This window comes from Lolium rigidum, chromosome 1 (assembly GCF_022539505.1).
Source record: "Lolium rigidum isolate FL_2022 chromosome 1, APGP_CSIRO_Lrig_0.1, whole genome shotgun sequence".
Classification (NCBI taxonomy): domain Eukaryota; kingdom Viridiplantae; phylum Streptophyta; class Magnoliopsida; order Poales; family Poaceae; genus Lolium; species Lolium rigidum.
Window position 1 is genome coordinate 349,468,591 of NC_061508.1, and position 24,124 is coordinate 349,492,714.

Genomic DNA, 24,124 nt, shown 5'->3' on the forward strand with positions numbered 1-24,124 from the left:
ATACTCCCATCGGGAAAGCAATATAAGTCATATTTGACTCAATAAAATGTGCCATTCCAACAGCTCGGAAAAGCACTCGACAATATATTCTCGAACGCCGAAGTTGCGATCAATTTCGAATGCCGCAAAATTGCGAAGGTAAGACCCCAGACCTATTCTGCTGGGCGTGGCATCGCCGAAGACTGCGCTCTGCTACTTTTATCCGTATCAACAGATACGAAGAAAAATCCTAACGGACGCGTTAGGTACTCGATAAATTTAACTGGGACTCGACAGAATGGTAAGACCTTAAGCGGCGCCTGTCGAAGTTTACACCGGTATCCCGAAATCATGTCCGGGGACGTGATTTTGAAGTAAGGTTTTTGCGGATTGCCACTAGAGCGGTTAACTAGTACCCGATCCGTCGGATGAACTAGCCCCAACTACCAATATCCCTGTACAATATAGAATTTTATGAGAAAAAGTATAAAAGTTAAAAGCTTTCGAATAAAAATAGACGATGGAGATTTTCCACGATTCTACGATTCAAGCAAAATCTCGGGGCTACCGACATAGGCATCCCAAATGGGCCTGCCTAATATAGTACCCGGGGTTTATGGAAGGCCCACTACCCGAAGAATAAGAAGACTCGACAGACCCAAGATGTATTTAAGGAAAAGATAGAGTTGTAATAGGAAGTGTTATTTGTAAATCCGAGCGGGATGAGTTAGAAACCGTCCCGGACTACGTAATCCTTGTATAGCACGAATCCCTCGGCTCCACCTATATAAAGGGGGGTCGAGGGACGAGAGGATCATCGAATCATTGTCTGCAAACCCTAGTTTTCATATTCGTCGAGTACTTTTCGGCTGAAACCTTCGAGATCTACTTGCCCTCTACTTCTAACTAAACCCTAGCCTATAATCCATAGGCATTGACAAGTTAATCCCTTGTCACCAAGCCCTCCAGGGCTGCTCCAACTGCGCCGCCGCCCAAGGCCTCCAAGCTGATCAAGGGGAAGGCGACGGCCTCCAGCGCCCCTTCCGGCGGCCAGCAGCCCTTGGTGCTGCACGTCGCCAAGGCCGCCAAGGATACCGCCACGAAGGCCACCGGCCTCCTTGGCCGTATTACCGAGTTCCAGCGCCAAGGCCGGGACCTGGGGCATCTTCTGCCCTACGCCCAAAAGTGGAACGCCGCGGACATGACTCCGGCGACCCGCGGTCTGGGCAAGGACAGGCTGCCGGCACCTGACCCTGTCGGGGACCGGTCTTCCGAGGAGCACTTTATGCGGCTTCGCAGCGCCGTGAAGGAGCTCGACAGCGCGTGGTACGATGCCACGAACAACTTGATGGTACGTTTTACTAACTTTTCTCAATCGTTACCGGTTTCCTTGCTTCCGGATTGTTCTATCTTTTCTTTAGTTTCATGCCGGTTTCTCTCTTGTCTATCTTCCCAGTCCCCGAGTTTTGTGGTGAGAGCGCAGCTTTTAGCACAAAACTTGAATTTGAAAACTTAGCGTGAAACCGGCACTGCCAGCCCCCGAGTTTCGGGTTGAACACCTTGTTCTTAACATAACACTTAGCTTAAAAACGCGTGAAACCGGCACTGCCAGTCCCCGAGTTTTGGGTTAAGAACCTTGTTCTTAGCGCAAAACTTTATCTTAGAAACGCGCGAAACCGGCACTGCCAGTCCCCGAGTTTCGGGTTAAGAACTTTGTTCTTAGCGCAAAACTTATCTTAGAAACGCGCAAAACCGGCACTGCCAGTCCCCGAGTTTCGGGTTGAGAACTTTGTTCTCAGCGCAAAACTTAACTCATTTCTTTTTCTTGAACAACTCACGGCTGACGCTCGGAAGGCCCTCTTTGAGGAGCTTCTATGGGAGCATTGGGAGCTCGCTGAGGCACACGATAAGTGCCAAGGTAAGTTTTTGTTCTATCGGCATCTTTCTTACCGGAAACCTTTTTTCCTTCTGACATTTATAATTTCTGTTTAACAGTGATCCCGGAAGCTTCCATCGATGCTCTCAAGGAGCAGCTCACCGCCGCCCAACGTACGATTTTCTCCTTTCTCCTGTTAACTTGATTTCCTTTTCATCTTTACTAGCACAATCTTGTTAACACCTTCTTTTCCGGGTTGCAGGGGAGAAGGACCAGCTCATCCGGCAGCATCAGGAGGAGCTGAGCGCCCACAAGACCAGCTACCAGGAGCTCAAGTCCCAGCTCATTCAGCTGGGGCTTGATCATGCCAAGGCCCTCAAAGCCGCTGAAGCTGACGCAGCGGCCAAGATGGACGAGGCTCTGGAGGACGCCAGCAATGCCACCGTGGTATTGCGAGCTGAGCTGGAGGAGCTGGCCAATGCCCGGAAGGGTGCTGAGGAGAAAGTCGCGCGGCTGGAGGAGGAGCACAAGGAATGCAACCAGTTGATCCTGCAAACTGACACACTTGCCTACCGTGAGTCCTTTTCTTTTACATACTTTGACTACTGCATACGAGCCTTTTTTCCTCCGACCCCATTTTCTTTTCGTTATCTTTCCTTCCGGTCTCTTTTTCTTCCGGATTCTTTTCCTTCCGGTCTCTTTTCCTTCCGGATTCTTTTTCTTTCGGATTTTTTTTTCTTAGCCCTTTTCTTTCTTCGCGCAGGCCTCTTTCCGGACTCACAGAAGTACGCTGTCAAGAAGGTTGACGCGCGCCGCACCGCCCAGGGCCAAGCGAATCTTACCGCGCCATGGACGCCCAACGACCATCTGGTCGCGCTTAACGCGCGGGTGTCTCATATGCGCGCCATAGATCGCAATCTATCTGACATTCCTGATGTAGCTACCCAGCTCTTCAGGACTCTATGGCTCTGCGAGGAGGTGCCGGATACCTTCTCCCTCATCGCCGATCGTCTCAAGGGCGCCGGCGGAGGATCCGTGAGTGGCGGTGCTCTCGCTGCCGCGCGTCGGAGCGGACTCCGCCCTCCGCGTCGCTTGTTCCCGGTACCGGAGCTCAACCTGGATGCCCTCACCGGAGTGCGCGAAGGCGCGGAAACCGATCCGGACCCGATTCTCACCGCTAGCGGCGGGGATCGTGCGTACCATATCGCGGAGTACGCCGAAATGCGCACCTTCATCCCTCCCCTCCCGACGTCAAAGATTATCTTGATGAGGAGGAGGATGAAGCCGAGGAGGAGCCTCTAGACGACGCCGGTACTGGCGACGCTCCTCCGGAAGCCCCTGTCGCTCGATTACCTGCCTTAAGATTTACCTTGTCGTGCTGTTTGGCCCTGCGTGCCTTAAAACAATGTTCTGTTAAATTCTGCCCCGGTATGCCGGGGCTTATGATGTAAAACTTTAAGTTTGCTTTTGGTTGTGGCACAACAGTTTATGCCGGTATGTTATACCGGTGTTAATTATCTTATGTTTGCCTTAGCATATTTGCTCTTGGTTTTGCTTTTATCCTGCACTGCAAAGATTTCTAGATTGTTTCCGCATCCAATACGATGCATACTTGGTTCTTTTGCCTTGGCTCTGCCTGCCTTCTCTGGGCGTTCTTTGGCGTATGAGCACGAGGTTCTTTCACCAACAAGCATTTTCTTGAACTTAGAAATAACTTCGAAATTTTGCAAAAAACCGGTTTAACCGGGGTTAGTTGAATTTTCTGGATTGTTCTTTCCTGCTCTCTCTCTTCGCAGTTCATGTGCTTATCCCCTACCGGTTTATCTTGCTTGCCATGAAGCCGGTTTGCGGACAACGAGCGAGTCGAAGACTCCGGTAGGATTTAGCACACTACTAAACCGGAAAGAAGAAACATTCAATAAGCAACCGGTAAACTGAAAAAATAAACAAGTTAAATGCAACCTTATTGGGGTAGTCCCCGAGATTCATTCAAGGTTCCGGCATCTTTTATTCATAGCATATAAGGTTCAAAAAAGGAACTTCTTACACCACATCTTCAAGAGTAGAAAGGACGCAATGAGCTACGTTCCATGGACGCTTGCTCTCCTCTCCGAACTCTGTCCGCCTTTCCTTTTTTCCACTCTCGTGCATCGATCAAGTAATATGCATCATTGTGAAGCACTTTGCTTACAATGAAGGGACCTTCCCATGGTGGCAAGAGCTTATGCCGGCCTTCGGTCGTGCTGCACTAGGCGAAGTACAAGATCTCCTTCCCGGAAAACTCTCGGGTTAACCTTCCAGGTTATGATAGCGTCCGAGGTTTCTGTCGGTAAATGGCTGTTCTTGCCAAAGCCAGCTCTCTTGCTTCTTCTAGCAAGTCCACATCATTTTCCCTGGCCTGTTTGACCTCTTGCTCAGTATAGAGCTGTACTCTTGGTGAATCATGAATGATATCGGTTGGTATGGCTGCTTCTGCTCCATAAACCATAAAAAACGGAGTGTACCCGGTAGACCGGTTTGGAGTTGTTCTTATACTCCATAGCACTGATGGTATCTCATCAAGCCAACACCCCGGTGATTTTTCCACTGCATCAATGAGTCTAGGTTTGATACCGGAGAGTACCAAAGCATTCATTCTTTCCACTTGGCCATTGCCTTGTGGGTGTGCTACTGAGCACAAATCCAACCGGATGTTGTTGTCCTCACAGAACCTTTTGAACTCACCTTGAGCAAAGTTGGTTCCATTGTCAGTGATGATGCTGTGCGGGTATCCATACCGCAAAATGATATCTTTTAAGAACTTCACCGCTGTGTGCCCATCACATTTTGCGATAGGCTTCACTTCTAGCCACTTGGTGAATTTATCCACCATAACCAAGATGTGGGTCATGTCTGCTTCTTGCGTTTTGAATGGGCCAACCATGTCAAGGCACCAAACGGCGAACGGCCATGTTAATGGTATTGTTTTTAAACCGGACGCTGGGGTATGATTTTGCTTGGCGTACCTCTGGCACCCGTTGCATTTTCTTACCAAATCCTCAGCGTTTTCCAAAGTAGTGGGCCAATAAAACCCATGCCGGAATACTTTTGCTACCAGCTCCCTTGATGAAGCATGATGCCCACATTCTCCTTGGTGAATCTCCTCGAGCATTTCTTTCCCCTCTTCCGGTTCCACACATCTTTGAAGGACACCGGTAACGCTTCTCTTGTATACCTCACCATTGATGAACGTGTATGCCTTGGACCTTCTTTGGATTCTCCTTGATTCATTTTCGTCAGCCGGCAAGGTGCCGTTGATCAGGAATTCCTTAATAGGTTTAACCCATGACGGTGTCTCTCGAACCAGAAACACCGGTGCATCTATCTCCATGTTATCCACCAGCATCGTCTCTTCCGGTATGGGTACCGCAGTCCCCGAGCTTACCGGTGCAGTCCCTGGGCTTGCCGGAGCAGTCCCCGAGCTTGCCGGAGCAGTCCCCGGGTTCCCTTCATCGATATCCATGGGCACTACGTGTGATTCCGGTACAAAAATTGATTCCGATTCCGGGCTTGGTTTGATCGATGGTACTCTTAAGTGAGCCAAAGCTATTCCGGGAGGAATTTCTTGCCTAGATGAGCCCAGCTTGGACAAAGCATCCGCGGCTTCATTTTCTGCGCGCGGTACATGGTGAAATTCACACCCTTCAAAGAATCCGGCAATCTTTTGCACGTGAAACCGGTACGAAGCCATGTTGGCATCTTTTGCATCCCAATCCCCGGAACACTGCTGTACCACAAGATCTGAATCTCCGTAGCAAATGATCCGGTGCGCACCGATTTCTTTTGCGACCTTTAATCCATGGATCAAGGCCTCATACTCAGCGACGTTGTTTGATGCCCTGAAATGTACTTGCAAAACATACCGGAGGTGATCTCCTTTTGGTGAGGTAAGCACCACACCAGCACCTAGACCCTCTTTGAGTTTGGATCCATCAAAGTGCATCTTCCAGTACTCTATCCTCTGATCTGGCGGTTTGTACTGCATTTCCGCCCAATCGACGAGAAAGTCAGCCAAAGCCTGTGATTTTATGGTATCTCTTCTTTCATATACCGGCACGTATGGCGATATCTGGATTGCCCATTTTGCAATCCGACCGCTGGCGTCTTTGTTGCACATGATATCGGATATTGGTGCTTCACTCACCACTTTCATGGGGTGCTCCTCAAAGTAATGCTTGAGTTTTGTGGCGGCCATGTACACGCCATAAGTCATTTTTTGGAAATGAGGGTAGTTTTGCTTTGAGAGGGAGAGTACCTCGCTCAGGTAGTATACCGGCCTCTGGACGGTTTTTCCTTCCTCTTCTCTTTCAACTACAACCACTACACTCACAACCCGGTTTGTTGCCGCTATGTATAATAGCATAGGCTCTCTTTCTAAAGGTGAAGCCAGTATAGGTGCTGTGGCTAGCATTGTTTTTAGCTCCTTAAACGCTGCGTCTGCCTGAGGGGTCCAGACGAACGTGTCAGATTTTTTCATGAGAGCATAGAGTGGTAGAGCTTTTTCTCCCAACCTGCTTATGAACCGGCTTAGCGATGCCAAGCTACCGGTAAATTTTTGCACGTCTTTTAGCTCTCGTGGGATAGTCATTCTCTCTATTGCCCGGATTTTTACCGGATTGACTTCAATGCCCCGGCTTGATACCAGGAAACCGAGCAACTTGCCGGCAGGGACACCAAAAGTGCATTTTGCCGGATTAAGTTTCATCCGGAACCGTCTTAGGTTGTCGAATGTTTGCCGGATGTCATCGATTAAGGTGTTCTTTACCTTAGTTTTTATCACAATGTCGTCTACATAGACTTGCACATTCTTTCCGATTTGATCAAACAAGTATTTTTGCATACAGCGTTGGTACGTTGCACCAGCGTTGCGCAAACCAAAAGGCATAGTAACATAGCAATAAGCCCCGTGCGGGGTAATGAACGCAGTTTTTATTTGATCTTCCTTTTTCAAGGGAATGCGGTGGAAACCGGAATACGCATCCAGGAAGGACAACAACTCACACCCGGCGGTTGAATCAATCACTTGATCGATTCGTGGCAAAGGAAAAGGGTCTCTTGGGCAAGCCTTGTTTAGGTTGGTGTAGTCAATGCACATGCGCCACACCTTCGGAGCTTTTGCCTCCAGGTTCTCATCTTTTTTCTTTTCGACCATTACCGGATTGGCCAGCCACTCTGTGTGCGTGACCTCCACAATGAATACGGCAACGAGCAGTTTTGTCACCTCTTCTCCTATGATTTTCCTTCTATCTTCAGCGAACCGGCGCAGTGGTTGTCGCACCGGCTTGGCATCTTTCCGGACGTTTAAAGAGTGCTCAGCCAGCTCCCTCGGAACACCCACCAAATCATCGATTGACCGAGGCGAAGATATTCCGATTCTCACGGAGGAAGGCGACGAGCGCGCTTTCCTATGCTTGATCGAGTCCGGCACCGATGCGAACGGTGCGCTCACGGGTAAGCCGGATCCAGGCACAATGTCCTTTGTTTCATTTGTCGGCTTGAATGCCGGTGAGCCCAAGTTTCCACTCATTGCCGCTAAGCTCAAGCTGTGAGGATCGAGCCGGCGCAACAGCTGTTTGCATCCTTTTCTTTTCCTCCGCGATCACCAGCGATTCCGCTAGGTTCGATCCGGCGGATGCGATCTCCGAGTGAGACTTTATAGTTTCCCACCACGAGTCAATGGTCCACGAGGTGCCGGCATCTTCATCTTGAGGTAAGCCGTATGAGTTGTGGCCATGAAGGCTGCCAATGCCGGTCTCCCCAGCAATGCATGGTATGGACTGTCTAGATCCACCACCTCAAACTCAACATTTTCAACCCGGCAATTGTCACGGCCTCCAAATGCTACGTCCACCCGAACTTTTCCTATCGGGGCGCAGGACAAGCCCGGAACGATCCCGTGGAACGTTGTGCGCATTGGTTGAAGCATGTTTTCTGTTATGCCCAGCGTATGCATGGTATGCTTGTACATGATGTTTATGCTGCTGCCATTGTCTATCAGCACCTTGCTGAATTTTACTCGAGTTTGCGGCCCTTTCATGATTGGGTCCACAACAAGAGCATATCCACCCGGATTCGGCATGATTTTGGGGTGATCCTTAGATGACCAGGTAATTTCTTGATTGGACCACATCATGTATTTGGGAACTGCCGGTATCACGGCGTTTACTTCCATGGAGCGACGATGCATACTTTGCCTGTCTGTTGGCTCAGTGACAAAAACAACACAGCACAGATGCGGGTCTTCATAAACATTCCGGCCTAAAGGTGCCGGTGGAGGTGGTTGGTTATCGTTCTGCTCCACCCGGTTAACTTGCTGGTACTGCTGCCGGTTTGGCTGCACCGGTAAGGCGTTTGCCCCGGTAAGTGGCGGTGGTGGCGGTAGTTGTTGTTGTCGCGGCATGTCTTGTGGTGGTTGTGCATCTTTTACCGTTCCCTTTTGCATCAAGCATTTTGTCCAGGTACAGTCCCTCGTCAGGTGGTTTGACGGGTGTGCCGGATTCGGTGTGTGCCACCGGCACGGTTGGTCCATGGCAGCTTCCATGGTGTATTTTGCGGGTTCTTGCCAGTTTCTTTTCTGGACCCAGGGTTTCTTTTCCACCCATTGTTTCTTTGGACCCGCCCACGGCTGCGATCCGGTTCTTTGCCTCTGGCTGCCGCTGGCATCGGAGTTTTCCTGCACAGCGGCAACTTGCTCGCGGACCGTACCTTCGATCCGGAAATCTTCTCTTCTTTTGTTATTCCGGTTATCCCGGTGTTGCTCTTGGCGTAGCTGTTCCGGCTCGAGGTTGCACTCGCCGGCTGCGTTGGGTCTCCCAACGCATAGCTATCCGCCACACGTATCATCTCCGCCAATGTTATCGGCATGTTCCGCTGCAGCTTTTGCCACAACGGTGAACCTCTTCTCGCACCTACTGCTAAACCAAGCAATGGCTCAGTGCCTCGATTACCCCTTCACAGGAGTTCCTTGTAGTGTTCCACCGGGCCGGATAATCCCGGTGCTGTTTCGTTCGCGCGCCGTACGCACGGAGCAAGTTCGTCTGCGGCCTGTTTGGCCTCCGATAGGTGCTCGCTGAAATTGCTCACAAAAGCTTCCTCAAAATCCGGCCAGCCATTTATGCTTCCTGCTCGGTAAGTTGTTTAGCCGATTCTTGCCGGTCCAACCAAAAACGATGGTATGATTCTCACGGCCCAACGCCGATTTCCTCCTCCTGCTACGGTTCCTCCACCGCCTGCGATGTATACCGCGGTCACATAATCCGCGAGCCAATCTTCCGGCTTCGTAGTGCCATCGTATGTTTTTGTGTCACGGGGCAACGTAAAGTTGTGAACTGGTGGTTTTTCTCTCATGATCCTTGGGCCAAAGCACTTTGGACCTGGAGGGCCTTCTTCCTCGATCATTTCCGACAAGTACACTCTATCCAAACGGTGCCTCGCATCCCGTTCCGGTAAGTATCTCTCTCCCAAGCGTTCTCCCAATGGGTTCCGGTGTGCTGCCGGTCTTGCAGAATCAGCTTCATCATAACATTCCGGTACCGCGGCCCTTGCCTGCCGGTACCTCGGGGGATCTATTTCCTCCTCATCGTACGCTGCCCTTGCAGCTCGATAATTTTGCCCGGTCTCATATCTACCGGCATGATTGTTTCCGGCATAGCCTCCCTTGGCGTAGCCTCGCTCTGCCCCTTGGCTTTTTCTACCGGCATCATGTTGCCCGGCTTGTTGCTTTCCGGCAAGAACCGGATCATACACAGTCATCTGCTGCGCATTCACTTCTTTTTCTCTTCTTCTGTCCGGATGGGGGGACGAAGCCTGCCCATGGGACTTGCTACCGGCATTCCTTGTTGAACGCGCGGATTTTGAGGCCGCGGCCTTGTTCAGCTTAGCCAGCTGCTCAGCATTCTGCTGCTCAATAGTTTCTAGCAGCTCTCTAACACGCTCTTGCTGTTTTGCCAAAGCATCTCCGGAAAGCGACTCGCATAGCTCTACTGCAGCCTTAGCAGCTTTTATAGTTTTATCCGGGCTACTGTACTTAGGTTTTTCCACGATGCTAACAGATGCAGAGGTACTTTTGCCGGCATGAATTTCTTTGCGCAAATCTTGATCTAGGTTGCGAGCTTTTAGCCGGTTTTCCGGTATCCTAGCAGCATGCGCGCTAACAGAAGCAAAGCCATGGGCAGCGTTGTACTCACGTAGGGTAAGGTTCAGCTCGCGCTGCGCCCGGAGGATGTCCTTGCCGCTCTCGAGCACCTCTCGGCGCTGCGCCTCCAGCTCCGCCTGAGCCGCTGCCGGATCGACGTTCTGCGCGATAGGGGTGGCGAGGACGTTCATCGCCGCTTGGAGCGGTGTTTCTGGTGGCGCGGACGATGCTCCCGCTGCGCCTGCGTCGCGCTCCAGCGGTGGCTTGGCCGCACGGGTCGAAACCGCACGACCAGCACCTTCTCCCACAGCTTCTTTTCCTGCACCAACCACGCCGGTCATCATTACCTCGACGCTGCCGGCGGCGCGGCCAGCACGAGCCATCTTGGTGGGTCCGGTGCCACCAGCACCGGCGAGAGGCGCTGGCGCACAGGGACGGTGCCGAAGTAGACGCGGTGGCTGCCGAACTCGATGACGCGGCCGTTCTTGGGGAAGACGCCGCCGTTGGCGAAGCAGCCCGCGTTGTCGTTGATGAAGTCCATGGCGTAGATGCGCTGCACGAGCGTAGACACCGTACGCTCGCCGGCGACCTCGAGGATGCCCGCCCGAATGTGAACTCCTTCAAGCGCCACTTCATGCCCCACGGTGGGCGCCAACTGTCGTCGTGGTGAACAGATAGATGCCATAGGATGGCTTAGATTGGGGCCGAATGGACGCAAGAGGATTCGGGGGAGGGTTTGCGATTAGATGGGAAGAACTTCCGGATGCTTTCCTCAAGAACACAACCAGAGGCCGGTATACAAGAAGAGAGACAAGAGGAAGAACTCTTTACTAGATCGCTAGCTTCATTGATCTCAACCAGGTTACAAGTTCTATTGTCTAATTTCTCCTGTGGACACGCGCCTGTAAGAGGCAGTACCCCCTCTCCTTATATAGGGGAGAGGGTGGCTTACAGAACAAGAAACCCTAATGGTATCTTTGACTGGACAAACTACTTTACAAAGCTACTTTAATCATAGGTGACGCCGGAGTCCTCTTTAATCGAAATGCCGATGTCCTCCGGCTTCTTTCAGCGTCACCTCTCTCTTTGGCGCCGTGGCTCGATTAAAGTCACTTTGCTTAGCTCATCCTTGTCTTCTTTCTCTGAAGAGAATCTTTGACCAGATCCCGCCGACGAGCCCTCCTTTCCGGTATCTTCTTTACCGGGTTCCAGCATACCCCTTTGGGGATACCGGCTTAGCTTCACTTAGCCCAAACTCCTACCAGGCTTCCGGTAAGAATATTAAACCGGTATCTTGATGGCTCAAACCATCCGGTTTGGCATGCCTTTGGCATACCGGGGGTTATCCCCCCAACAGCAAACACCAAGCAGGGCCGGCTCTAGACCAGGGCAAGAAGTGCGACCTTCCGGGGCCCAGTCTAAATTGGGGCCCAATATATAGTATACCTATACAGGGAAGAGTAGAGAAAAAAGGCCTATTAAGACCAGCGTTCATGTTGCACACGAAATAATCAGCGATTGTTTTCTCGACTGTTCGTTCTCTTGAGTCTTGACGGTTCAGTTTCTTCTCGTTCTCGATTGAATCAGCAATCAATTCACGCATAGGCACTGGCCGCACAGAAGCCAAGAAGAAAACCTCCTCACCATCTCGCCTAAATTCAATTCCCTTCCCTAGTTCCCCATTCCTTTTCAGAGCAAGTACAATAGAGTCCAGTCAGCTGACTATAAGGCATTAAATAATATATTTTAGATGAGTTGGAAGAGAGAGAAGAGGAGAGAGAAGGGAGGTGGGCTACTATGCAATAGCCAGCTCTTACACGTGCTCCTAGGCACTTTGTGAGAGTGAAATGTGGGCCATATATTAGTAAAGTACTTCATTAGTATAGCCAACTATTGTACATGTTAGCTATATGATGACTACAAGTGACATGGCATATTGTTATAGCCAGCAGTTGACTATACTATTGGAATTGCTCTCAGATTTCCTCAAGATCACGGCAGGGCTGGGTCACGGCACAGACCAGCTTAGAGCAAGTTCAATAGTAGAGTCAACTGTTGGCTATAAGCCAAGTGCCATGTCATCTATAGTCATCTTAGAGGCAACATGTATAATAGTGAGCTATAAAATTGTACTACTTTACTAGTGCATGGCCCACCATTCACTCTCACATAGTGCCTAGAAGCACGTGCTAGAGCTGGCTCTTGCATAAGAGCCCACTCTTTTTCTCTCTCCTCCTCTCTCTCCTCCAACTAGGAAACAATATATTATTTTAATTCTTATAGCCAGCTGACTAGGACTTATTGTACTTGCTCTTAGGCACAATTGCACGTCCGCATGGCGGCACGGGTGCACGACAACATGACTAGGAGGTGGACGCGGACTGTAGGCTCTGACGGAGAGTTGGCGTCTTGGCGACAGAGACAGGGACAGGGAGCAGACCTTCTCGGAGATATCAGGCCCTGGGAGATATCAATCAGCAGCCAACAGGTTAGAGACTACTTAGTTGCAAGTAATTCCCTCATCACAAATTTTCTAAGGCTCTATTTTTCATGTTCCAAGTGAAAAATTCTCAATTTTCTGACCAAATTATTGTGTTTATTTTTTGTATCAGATACAACTACAACAGTCAGGTCTTGCAATCATCAATCATGTTGAATAAGAAGTATCCCTCTGGTTGTCAGAAAAGGAACAACAAGAAAAGAATAGACAAGTTGATTGAATCTGAGAAGGGGGCCATGAATAAATTTGTTTTGAGGAATGACGCCAATCAAAATTCTGAGCAATTATATATCACAAATGGTGAAGAACAGCCTGATGAGACTGAGAATATATTGGAGGAAAATGATGCTAATCTTGATGCCAATCAGAACACCGAAAGTGAGCATCCTGGAAACATAGATGAGCAAGCTTCTTCTTTTGATATTTATGATCCTAGAACTTGGAATGTTCTTGACAATAAATCAAGCTCATTGAGAAGGGACCTACAAGGGAATACAATCTTGAGTTTCTAGTAAATGCGGATGGCAGACATTTCTCATATGCTTACTACTCAAGAAAGCTAAGTAATGGTGAGCTCAGTGATCGGAAGTGGCTAGTGTATTCTAAACATGTGAACAAAGTTTATTGCTTTTGCTGCAAATTATTTAGGTCCGAAAATTGCAAAAGTTTACTAGCGTTGGAGGGATTGAAGGATTGGAAACATCTTAGTGAGAAGCTCAAACTTCATGAGAAAAGTTTCGAGCATATCAGTAACATGAATACTTGGAATGAGGTAAGAGTGAGGCTAAGTAAGAAGGAAACAATTGATAAAGATTTGCAAGAAGAGATTGCGAGGGAGAAGGAACGGTGGAGACAAGTTTTAATTAGAATTATTGCTGTTGTGAAGTTTCTTGCAAAGCATAATTTGTCTTTTCGAGGAAAAAATGAGAAGCTATATCAAGATAACAATGGGAACTTTTTGGGAGTGGTTGAAATGATGGCGGAATTTGATCCTATAATGCAAGAGCATATTCGGTGGATTCAAAATAATGACATTCATCATCATTATCTTGGCCATAATATTCAGAATGAGTTAATTTCCCGTCTTGGTCGCACCGTTAAAGATTCTATATTGATGACAATTAAAGATGCAAAGTATTTCTATGTCATTTTAGATTGTACCCCTGATGTCAGTCATTAAGAACAAATGACTCTAATTGTGAGATGCGTAAATATGTCAAGTACCACTACAAAAATAGAGGAGTTTTTCCTGGAATTCTTGAAGGTGGATGATACATCAGGACTTGGACTTTATAATGTGTTGATAGATTCACTTGAATTTGTTGGTCTGAATGTTAATGATGTTCGAGGACAGGGCTATGATAATGGTTCAAACATGAAGGGTAAAAACCAAGGGGTACAAAGCAGATTACTTCTGACTAATCCAAGAGCATTGTACATGCCATGTGCTTGTCACAGCCTGAATCTTACTCTTAGTGATATGGCGAAGTCTTGTGGTAAAGCTATTACTTTCTTTGGAATTGTGCAAAGAATTTATATACTGTTTTCAAGCTCTACTAAAAGATGGCAGCTATTGCTTGATCATGTTCCAAAAATGATAGTGAAGTCTTTGTGCAACACTCGATGGGAGAGTCGAATAAAGAGTGTTCATGCTATAAGATATCAAGCACCTGAGTTAAGGAAAGCATTATTGGAATTGAAGAGAATTTCTAATGATGATGCCAAGACTAAGAGTGACGCAAAATCTCTAGCTAGTGCACTTGAGAAATTTGAATTTTTACTTGGCATGGTAATTTGGCATGATATTTTGTTCATTGTAAACATGGTGAGTAAGAAGTTGCAGTCTAAGTTTGTGTGCATTGATGTTACCCTTAAGCAGATTGAAGACACCATCTCATTTTTTGAGAACTACAGGAATACCGGTTTTGCAAAGAGTTTGGATATTGCAAGATCTATTGCAATTGAAATGGGTGTTGAGCCATTATTTCCCGTGAAACAGCGTACTACTAAAAAAAGACATTTTGATGAAATTAGTGACAATAAAGAAAATGTCCAGAATCAGGAAGCACAAGCAATGGAGGAGGACTCATTTAGAGTTAAATACTTCCTGGTGATGATTGATGTTGCAATTGCTTCTCTAACTGATAGATTTGTGGAACTGAAGTCATTTGGGAGTCTGTTTGGCTTCTTGTTCAACTCAAAAGAATTGAAGTCTTTGGGTGATAATGATCTAAGAAGACATTGCACTAATTTTGTCAAAACTTTCACTCATGGTGGGTCTGCAGATGTTGATTTGGATGACTTTTTTCTGAATTAAAAGTGTTGCAGATGACATTGCCAAACACACACATGTCAGCAGATCAGATTTTTTAGTTTGTTAGAGCTGCAGATTGTTATCTAAATGTCTCAATTGCTTATCGTATCCTGTTGACTATGTCGGTGACTGTTGCATCAGGTGAAAGGAGTTTCTCAAAATTGAAACAGCTGAAAAATTATTTAAGGTCAACTATGTCACAAGAAATACTAAATGGTTTGGCCATTTGCTGCATTGAGAGGAATATGCTGGATAGTATTGATCTCAACATTGTCATTGATGACTTTGCTTTAACAAAAGCACGAAAGTCTTGTTTCTCATGATCTCAATGTTCGATAAGTGTCGGGAGTGAAGTTTCATGACCGACGAGATCACCACGTCACATGCCAGCAACTACTTCACTTGCGGTCTCACAAGAAATCCAAGCGAGACACACACCATGCTAAATCAAGACTGACCAACTATCAATTGTCTTGGTTTTCGAGGATTGAACAATATGATTAGTTTCCCAAAAAAAAGGCATTACTAAAACACACTCGCAAAAAAAAACATAGAAAAAAAATCCCATCCAGATATACTCGGATCTTTTCTTACCTATGACCAGGAGGAAGGTGAAACAGAACGATATACCAAAGACCCCGGAATCACGGGAATGCCCTCAGCCTCCACGTCATCGCCAACACTTCATCCTCTTCCTCCTCCGGTTATAAAACCTCCCACTCCTCACACCTCCGCTCCTCTCCCCTCTCCCTCCGCCCTCCCACCCGTGCGCTCGCACCAGTTCCGTCAGACAAATCCGAGCGTGGTTCTGGTCTCGCCGGCGGCGATGTCTGCGTCGGTGATCCTGCCGGACCTGGCCACGCAGGTCGTGGTCCCCGTGGCGGCCGCGGTCGGCATCGCCTTCGCGCTGCTGCAGTGGTTCTTGGTCTCCCAGGTCAAGGTCACCGGGGACGGCGGCTCCGCCGGGAAGGGCGGCGCCAGCGAGTCCCTCATCGAGGAGGAGGAGGGCCTCAACGACCACAACGTCGTCCTCAAGTGCGCCGAGATCCAGACCGCCATCTCCGAAGGTGAGCAGCACCAGGGCTCGCTGTCTCTGGCCGTGGCCGGGTGTTTACTTACAGTTAGCTTCTGAATCTGAGGGTCCTAGATCTCGCCCATTTCGGTTCGTTCGGGACTTCAGGTGGTTCGGAATTGGGCGCTAATTTGACTGCTTTTATTGTAGTTTTTGTTCATTTGCGGCGTTAACCCTGTCAGGAACTCTGCTTTCTACCCGCACAAAAAAGGAACTCTGCTTTCTGAATCATCTCTGGCGCGTAGCGTGTGCTGTAGTTGAACGCGAGAGATTAGATTTCTCTCTTCTGTTTCTGATTAAGCATTCCATGCTAAAAATCGGCGCTCTTGATCAAACAAGTTAGAATTACCGGTAATTATATGCGTGATTTGCTAGCTTGGCGTAACGGGTTTCATGATTATGTACTGCTTTCAGCGTCTTACTTTTGTTCTGAATTTATTACGCATATCAACTGCTTGTATTAGTCCTACGCTTTATCTGGATCTACCCAACCATTATAATACCGATGTTCCCGCTTTGTGCAGCACATGTTATAATACTCCACAATTCTCGGTTCAGCCTGGGCTAATAGCAGTTAATTATTCACCCGTCGCTCGCGCGCGCGCAGTTTTTTTTTTTTTGAGATATTTCTTGTGGGGAATGGGTAACAGTAGATCCGAGGTGCTCTTTAAAAAAATCTATAACTGGAAGTTCTCGGTTCTTGCTTCAGACGGTCCCATAAAGCCCACCAGTGACCACTCTGCTACAGTGATAGATAAGATAAGTTAACTGCATGAAGAGGGACAAAGTTATTGCACCTGTGGTCCTCCCTGCCGCTCGTTTAAGATAAGATGACAAATTTTCTGCGTGCCTGCATAATTGTAGCGGGTAGGAATTAGTTGCATCCTCACATGCATATGCTTAACTTGGAAGGGATCCTAGGAACACACATGGACCATCCTGCTGATTGGCGTTTCCTGTGATACAGTTGGGCTGTTGGGGAGGAATGTTACTCCGATTGTTCTGCTGATTTAGTACTCTTGGTCTTGCATGAGGCCCTTGTGTTGTTGTTAGTTTACATTCTTAGTTAGTGGTATTGGTTAGTTTTAAGATGTTGCTGGAGATTTAGATAATGTAAGAAGTGTGTTGTGTCAGAATTAGTTGCTGAGATAATTGGAGATTGCTGTATGCCCCGCAACACCTCAGACCTGTTGAGCTGATGTGAACATCTGTACCGTGTTATTACTTCTAGCTTTGGTGCTTCATATCGACGCTGACGTTTTATTAGTTGGGAAACTCTTAGTATCCACTTTTTTGTATGTCCATTCGTGGTCTGAATACTCTTGCATTTGCTGTAAACAGGAGCAACTTCCTTCCTTTACACCGAGTACAAGTATGCTGGAGGATTCATGACCGTTTTTGCTGTTCTGATCTTCGTCTTCCTTGGGTCCATTGAGGGTTTCAGCACAAAGAGTCAGCCTTGCCATTACAGCGTGGGCAAGACATGCAAGCCTGCTCTTGCTAATGCCGCGTTCAGCACAATTGCTTTTGTGCTAGGTGCAGTCACCTCTCTTGTATCTGGGTTTCTCGGGATGAAGATTGCAACCTATGCAAATGCTAGGACAACCCTTGAGGCAAGGAAGGGTGTTGGGAAGGCATTCATCGTTGCTTTCCGCTCTGGTGCTGTGATGGGCTTCCTTCTTGCTGCCAGTGGCCTTTTTGTTCTTTACATTATAATCAACTTGTTTGGAATCTACTACGGTGATGACTGGGAAGGTCTTTTCGAGGCTATCACCGGTTATGGTCTTGGCGGTTCTTCGATGGCTCTTTTTGGCCGTGTTGGCGGTGGGATTTACACTAAAGCTGCTGATGTTGGTGCCGATCTTGTCGGGAAAGTGGAAAGGAACATCCCTGAAGATGACCCGAGGAACCCAGCTGTAAGAGTTTATTCTCTTTGTTGATGATTGTATTCATATTTTGGTAGGGTTTTTGTCTACACATGAGAATGATCATTCCTTCCTTAATGCAGGTCATTGCCGACAATGTTGGTGACAATGTGGGAGATATTGCTGGAATGGGATCAGATCTGTTTGGTTCCTATGCTGAGTCATCTTGTGCTGCTCTTGTTGTTGCGTCAATCTCTTCCTTTGGAATTAACCATGAATTCACCCCTATGATGTTCCCACTCCTAATTAGCTCTGTGGGTATAATAGCTTGTTTGATAACAACTCTCTTTGCAACCGATTTCTTTGAGGTCAAGGCTGTAGATCAAATCGAGCCTGCCCTAAAAAAACAGCTTATAATTTCCACTGCTGTGATGACCGTTGGCATTGCACTGGTCAGTTGGTTAGGCCTCCCCTATACCTTCACAATATTCAACTTTGGTGCCCAGAAGACAGTGCACAGCTGGTATTGCCTTCTTTATAATTCGAATTTCCATATTTTTGTGCATTTCTTGCCCGTTCATCATCTCAGTTTGCTTTAAATTTTGCAGGCAACTATTTTTATGTGTGGCTGTTGGTCTCTGGGCCGGCCTAGTCATCGGATTTATTACAGAGTACTACACAAGCAATGCATACAGGTACTTGCAATTTTGTCTATTCATTTAATTGTGCTTACTACACCGTTGTTTCAAGTTCCTGACGATTCGACCCCTTCAGTCCTGTGCAGGATGTTGCTGATTCCTGCAGAACTGGAGCTGCCACCAATGTCATCTTTGGGCTTGCTCTTGGATACAAATCAGTTATTATCCCCATCTTCGCTATCGCCTTCAGTATTTTCCTCAGCTTCAGCCTTGCCGCGATGTATGGTGTTGCTGTGGCTGCTCTTGGAATGCTAAGCACAATAGCTACTGGTCTTGCCATTGATGCCTATGGCCCTATCAGCGACAACGCTGGAGGCATTGCTGAAATGGCTGGCATGAGCCATAGAATCCGTGAGAGAACTGATGCTCTTGATGCTGCAGGAAACACTACTGCTGCCATTGGGAAGGTACGCATGCTTATCTTGAGTTTGATGCCTTTCATTTAAAGAGCTAAATGACCCTGGATCACATTTAAGAGAGTGCATTTCATTGCAATTGCAACTGTACGGATGTTTCTTCGTTTTTCTTTTTCTTTCAACAAACTTCATTTCAAACTATTGAACTCCATTAACCATGCCTAATACTTGTAGGGTTTTGCCATTGGCTCCGCTGCCTTGGTGTCCCTTGCTCTCTTTGGTGCCTTTGTGAGCCGTGCTGGGATCACAACAGTTGATGTTTTGACGCCCAATGTTTTCATTGGACTGCTTGTTGGTGCTATGCTCCCATACTGGTTCTCTGCAATGACCATGAAGAGTGTTGGCAGTGCGGCTCTCAAGATGGTGGAGGAAGTGCGGAGACAGTTCAACACCATCCCTGGGCTCATGGAGGGCACTGCCAAGCCTGACTATGCAACATGTGTGAAGATATCCACTGATGCATCCATCAAGGAGATGATCCCCCCGGGTGCTCTTGTCATGCTCACACCTCTTATTGTTGGGACCTTCTTTGGTGTTGAGACCCTATCTGGAGTCCTTGCGGGTGCTCTTGTTTCTGGTGTTCAGGTTGGTGGAACATTATTTTTTGGGGGACTATACTACAGCTTTGTATTTTCGTACCATGTTGTGTTCATAAATTTGTAATGTTCCATCCATAACTATGTTGTTTTTATTCAGATCGCCATTTCAGCATCGAACACTGGTGGTGCCTGGGACAACGCGAAGAAGTACATCGAGGTAAAAATCACTAGCACCCATCGGCCATGAGGCTTATTGTCCCCCACATTTGCCGCACGTTATTAACTGTAGTTTCACTTGGTTTCAGGCTGGCGTATCTGACCATGCAAAATCCCTGGGGCCGAAAGGCTCAGACTGCCACAAGGCTGCTGTGATTGGTGACACCATCGGGGATCCTCTCAAGGACACCTCAGGCCCCTCGCTCAACATCCTCATCAAGCTCATGGCGGTTGAGTCCCTCGTGTTCGCCCCCTTCTTCGCCACCTATGGAGGCATCCTCTTCAAATATATTTAGATGCGGAAGATCCAAGATATGATCGATTGTTTAATTTTGCTGGTCAGAAGCGTGCTACTTGATCTTTATGTCGCCGAGCTCCTTCACGACCCATTGCGCGCCCTCTTTATGTTTTCCATTTAGTTGTCCCTGATCTTCCACCATCATGTTGAACTTGTCTAGTTTTCGTTCTGTTAGCTGTAGAGGTAGCAGAGGGTAGCAAAATCAACGGCCAGTGGTTTGGGCAAAGTGTGTCTTGGAGAGTTCTATTTTGCCTCTTGATGGATGATGACGACGATGATGATGAGTCTTGTATGAAACTGGGGAATGTTTGTCTGAATTTGGGTAATGTTTTATCTGAAATTGGGTAATGTTCTTTCTCTGGCTGTGCTTTTGTTGTGACCCCCAACTGTTTGCTTCCACAGCCGACTATTTGTTGTGACTCCACAAGTTTGCCATTATCAGATTAGTATTAAATAGTGCAAAGCAGTAAATTTGTCATAGATGGACAAGGTATATCTCGGTAAAATCCTTCATTTCATGATTCATTTTTGGTTCTTATTGTGTAGCTATTCCCCTCCATTATTTTCTTGAACCTATAACTCATCAAGTTACACAACTAGTTAAGCAAAAAAAAAACTGTTATTACACACAAGGAGGTCTTCTAGAAGTGATCTAATTCATGAAAAAACATCAACTTAATTAGACTTGAAGGTCCAGTCACCTAATTATTACTCCCTCCGTTCCTTTCTATAATGCCTATAGATATTTGGCATTTGTTTCATAATATAATGTTGTAGCTTGGCTCTTTTTCAATTACCCCCTCTACCGGTCAGCTCCCACACGACATGCGTGAAAAAAATCTATAGAAAAAGAAAACAATTAATTGAGATTCCTAATGCATGACCCCAACGATTTCTTAGATTTAGGAAGCAATGTTTTTATTTCCTTAATATAACCTGGCTGCACATATATGGAGAGTCAACCAGAGAGATTTGTGGGATTTGTTATGTTAATTTAGGAAGTTACCGATTTTCCTCATTTTACTCTGATCTCAAATCTTTAATCTAGGGGGTCTTGTGTAAAGAACACTCTTGTGCTAATTTTCGTGCCAAAAAACTATAGGCACTACAGAATGGAACGGAGGGAGTACATCTCAAATAATTCCTACCGGCAAAACATCAAACCTTTGAGATATAAATATGATGTACTTATTGAGAAAATATAATTTATAGTGAATCTATTGATAATGATTTAGTATTCTAGATGTTCATATATTTTTATATAAACTTGATCAAACTAAGAAGATGTTGACTTTTGACTACAATTATATGCCTTACATTTTGGGGAAAAAGGGCATCATGTACACAGCAATAATCTCATGCCTTATCAGAGCTTACCTACGACAAGAATTCCCCTACGACAGCATATGCTCACATGAAGCTGTTAATTTTCACTACGGAAGCGCCAACAATACTGAAAAGCAAATATGAACCAACTCATGATGAATTCTAAGATGAACTAATTGGTCGTTGTTGAAGAATAAAAATACGGGGTAACCTATCTTGTAAGCCCCTTCATTAATTTCTGCCTCTCAGCATGCTTGTGGAAGATTAAAAAATTCAAATCAAATTGCAAACAATGAAATAAAAGAAAAACATATATCATACAAAGAGAGAAATTGAAATATATAAATACATTCCATGTATTCAACCGGGCCTATCACTGCATAAACCCATCAAATCTATCTATCTGTGGCAACGAGTGGGGAACAAACACTCAAAACGGGCGAATGAAAATGGTACACCGGGAGGAAAACAGAGGAGGGTTCATACCTCGTGGGAGTGCAACATCAACTGCTGATGGTTTCGTTGAAACCTCTTATTAACAGTTGTGTTATTTTCCATATTTAGTCCCACAGATGCACAAACAATTGCAAAAATATCTCCCTAGACATTGTAAAACAGTTTTAGCAGCTGTATGAGTGTCCAACAGTTGATATGGCATACACCAAAGAATGAGGAATGGCTGAAAACGTGAAACAGGTAATGCTTAATAGTTGATAACTATATATTAATTAATAAGAATATTTTTTGTATACTCTTTTCACTTGCACACTTAAGATATATCACAAAAAGTATACTATTGTAAACTTCTTTTGAATATGAATCCAATGATATATTTTTTTTGGCACATATCTCATATTTTGTTGATCAAAATAATGGTCAATTTTTTCTCAAAGTGTGTAATACCACCAACTGGTATGGAGGAAATACTATCCGAAAATGAAGTAGTGGCATGGGCGGAACTTTATCCCGGCATCCTTGGGAAGCTGCCCGGGCTCCGCTTCGTCGGGTAGGCAGGAAACATCGGGTGATTAGGTGTAAATTCTGGATTATATTTCTATCATCTGTTCATCTCCTCGATCAACTTTTACGAAACTACAAAGTTGACTACCATTAGCTAACCTTTAGATCTCATAGATGTAATGCAAGTACGGTGAACGTTCTTGTAGTGTACCCTTAATAGTCAATAGAAGCAGGGTAAAATATGAATCAATGATGATCGGAAGTTAGTTATGTTGAAGAGATAGAGCCAAACCTTCTGAACATGCCACTAATTTTGCTTCAAAAGCTTCATTACAAGACTCTAAAAATCTGCATGCCGAGAAGATAAAATTGCCCATCTCATCGCGGAGACACACGCCTATGCGTACCGTCCTTCGTACAAAAAGAACCATCAACTACCTGCTTCACATAACCAGCTGTAGGAAAAAAATTAAAATTTCTTCACATAACTCTCCTTGACCTGACAGCCAATGTCGATCAGCGGTTGTTTACCTTTGAAAATTTGATTAGTTGGCACATGCCTGATGTCACGGGGAGTCTTGATGTAGGTACACAAGAATCTCTTTGAATCTCCTCGACTTTTTGGTCATGTGCACGACGGCTGCAGTAGCGCGGGGAGCCGACGTGCACACATGCAGAGGCAGGCAGGGCCGCAATGGAAGAATGCATAAAGGCGAGGTCCACAGGACTGGCTAGCTGTAGGTTAGGACGACGACCTGCGGTGTTCGCTCGCCATTGCAGCGGCAGTTGTGATCCAATATATCAGTGCATGTTGTAGTACACAAGTTGTTGACATAACACCAATGAAACATCGTTTCACTAGTATACATCCCTCAAAGTGGTATAAAAGAAATATTGCAGGTCCAAGGTATGTCTATAGAATTACAAATCTAACTCTTTACAAAAGACCTTCACAATCTCCTAAGTACAATAAGGTAAAATTGCAAATAAAACTTCAGAAGAATAACTTGTAGACTAAACTTACCAGTAGCTCTACCCATTGAGTTACTTGGCTTGCTAAAGAAGCTATTTAGGTTCTAGGAGTAAGGAATTGGTTTTCTCTGACTCATAGTCTAAGTTTTCACCATCATTGATGTAGAAGTTAACTTCATTGACTTCGCTGATTGAGTTCTGCCACTTATAGTAGTTGACTCCTTCATCTTCGAGTTCCACGGTATATTCTCCTTCACCGATCTCCTAATCTAAGCATGGGATTTAAGAGAGAACATATGAGTATGAGTGTACTCAACAAGTTTAATATATGCGAATATGTGTTTTATGCACTAACTACATCCGACCAAGAAGTCATAGGCTAATGCAGTTTTTTCTAAAATTTCTTCAGAATGTTTATTTTATTCTGAAAAGCTATCGCCCTCAGCCTTCATAGGGTGTGTAGTATTTCATGGAGTTTCTTTTCCTTCCGCGTTCGTAGTTCCTTCCTGGAACAAAAGTGTCAAGCCACAATTCATACACTCATCAGAGGTGGTTACTTTACCTATAAGAGAACTCATCCTTGTCGCCAATCGGGTATGGTATTCCCGTTCACACTTTCTTGGTACAAGGCCTAATATAGGATCCAAGCCAACTTCTACCCTTCTCTATGATCTTGCATACCCATCCTTTTGTAGCCATGACTGAGTTTAGGTTCTACCTTCACCTTGGTCGCTTACCACTCAACTGAGCTTAGGATTTAATTCATTTGCTAATGTAATATTCATTTGTATTCATTCATATTTGTAATATTCGATCGTAAGTTTGTAATATATTCAAGTTATTATCTGGTAAAGACTTGTAACATTCAATTCACGTTTGTAATAATCATTCCTACCTGATTTGGATTGTAACTGATGTAT

The 24,124-nt window shown here is 46.1% G+C and overlaps 1 protein-coding gene across 1 annotated transcript; it reads left to right on the plus strand.

Moving 5' to 3' along the window:
* The first annotated feature begins 15,630 nt into the window (after positions 1 to 15,630).
* On the plus strand, positions 15,631 to 20,305 carry LOC124701511 (pyrophosphate-energized vacuolar membrane proton pump 1-like). Its single transcript, XM_047233589.1, has 8 exons — positions 15,631 to 15,909; positions 17,256 to 17,830; positions 17,923 to 18,302; positions 18,388 to 18,474; positions 18,554 to 18,884; positions 19,068 to 19,478; positions 19,590 to 19,649; positions 19,738 to 20,305. Exons 1-8 carry the CDS (start codon positions 15,669 to 15,671, stop codon positions 19,942 to 19,944), a joined length of 2,292 nt encoding a protein of 763 aa, XP_047089545.1. The 5' UTR covers positions 15,631 to 15,668; the 3' UTR covers positions 19,945 to 20,305.
* Positions 20,306 to 24,124: the final 3,819 nt, after the last annotated feature.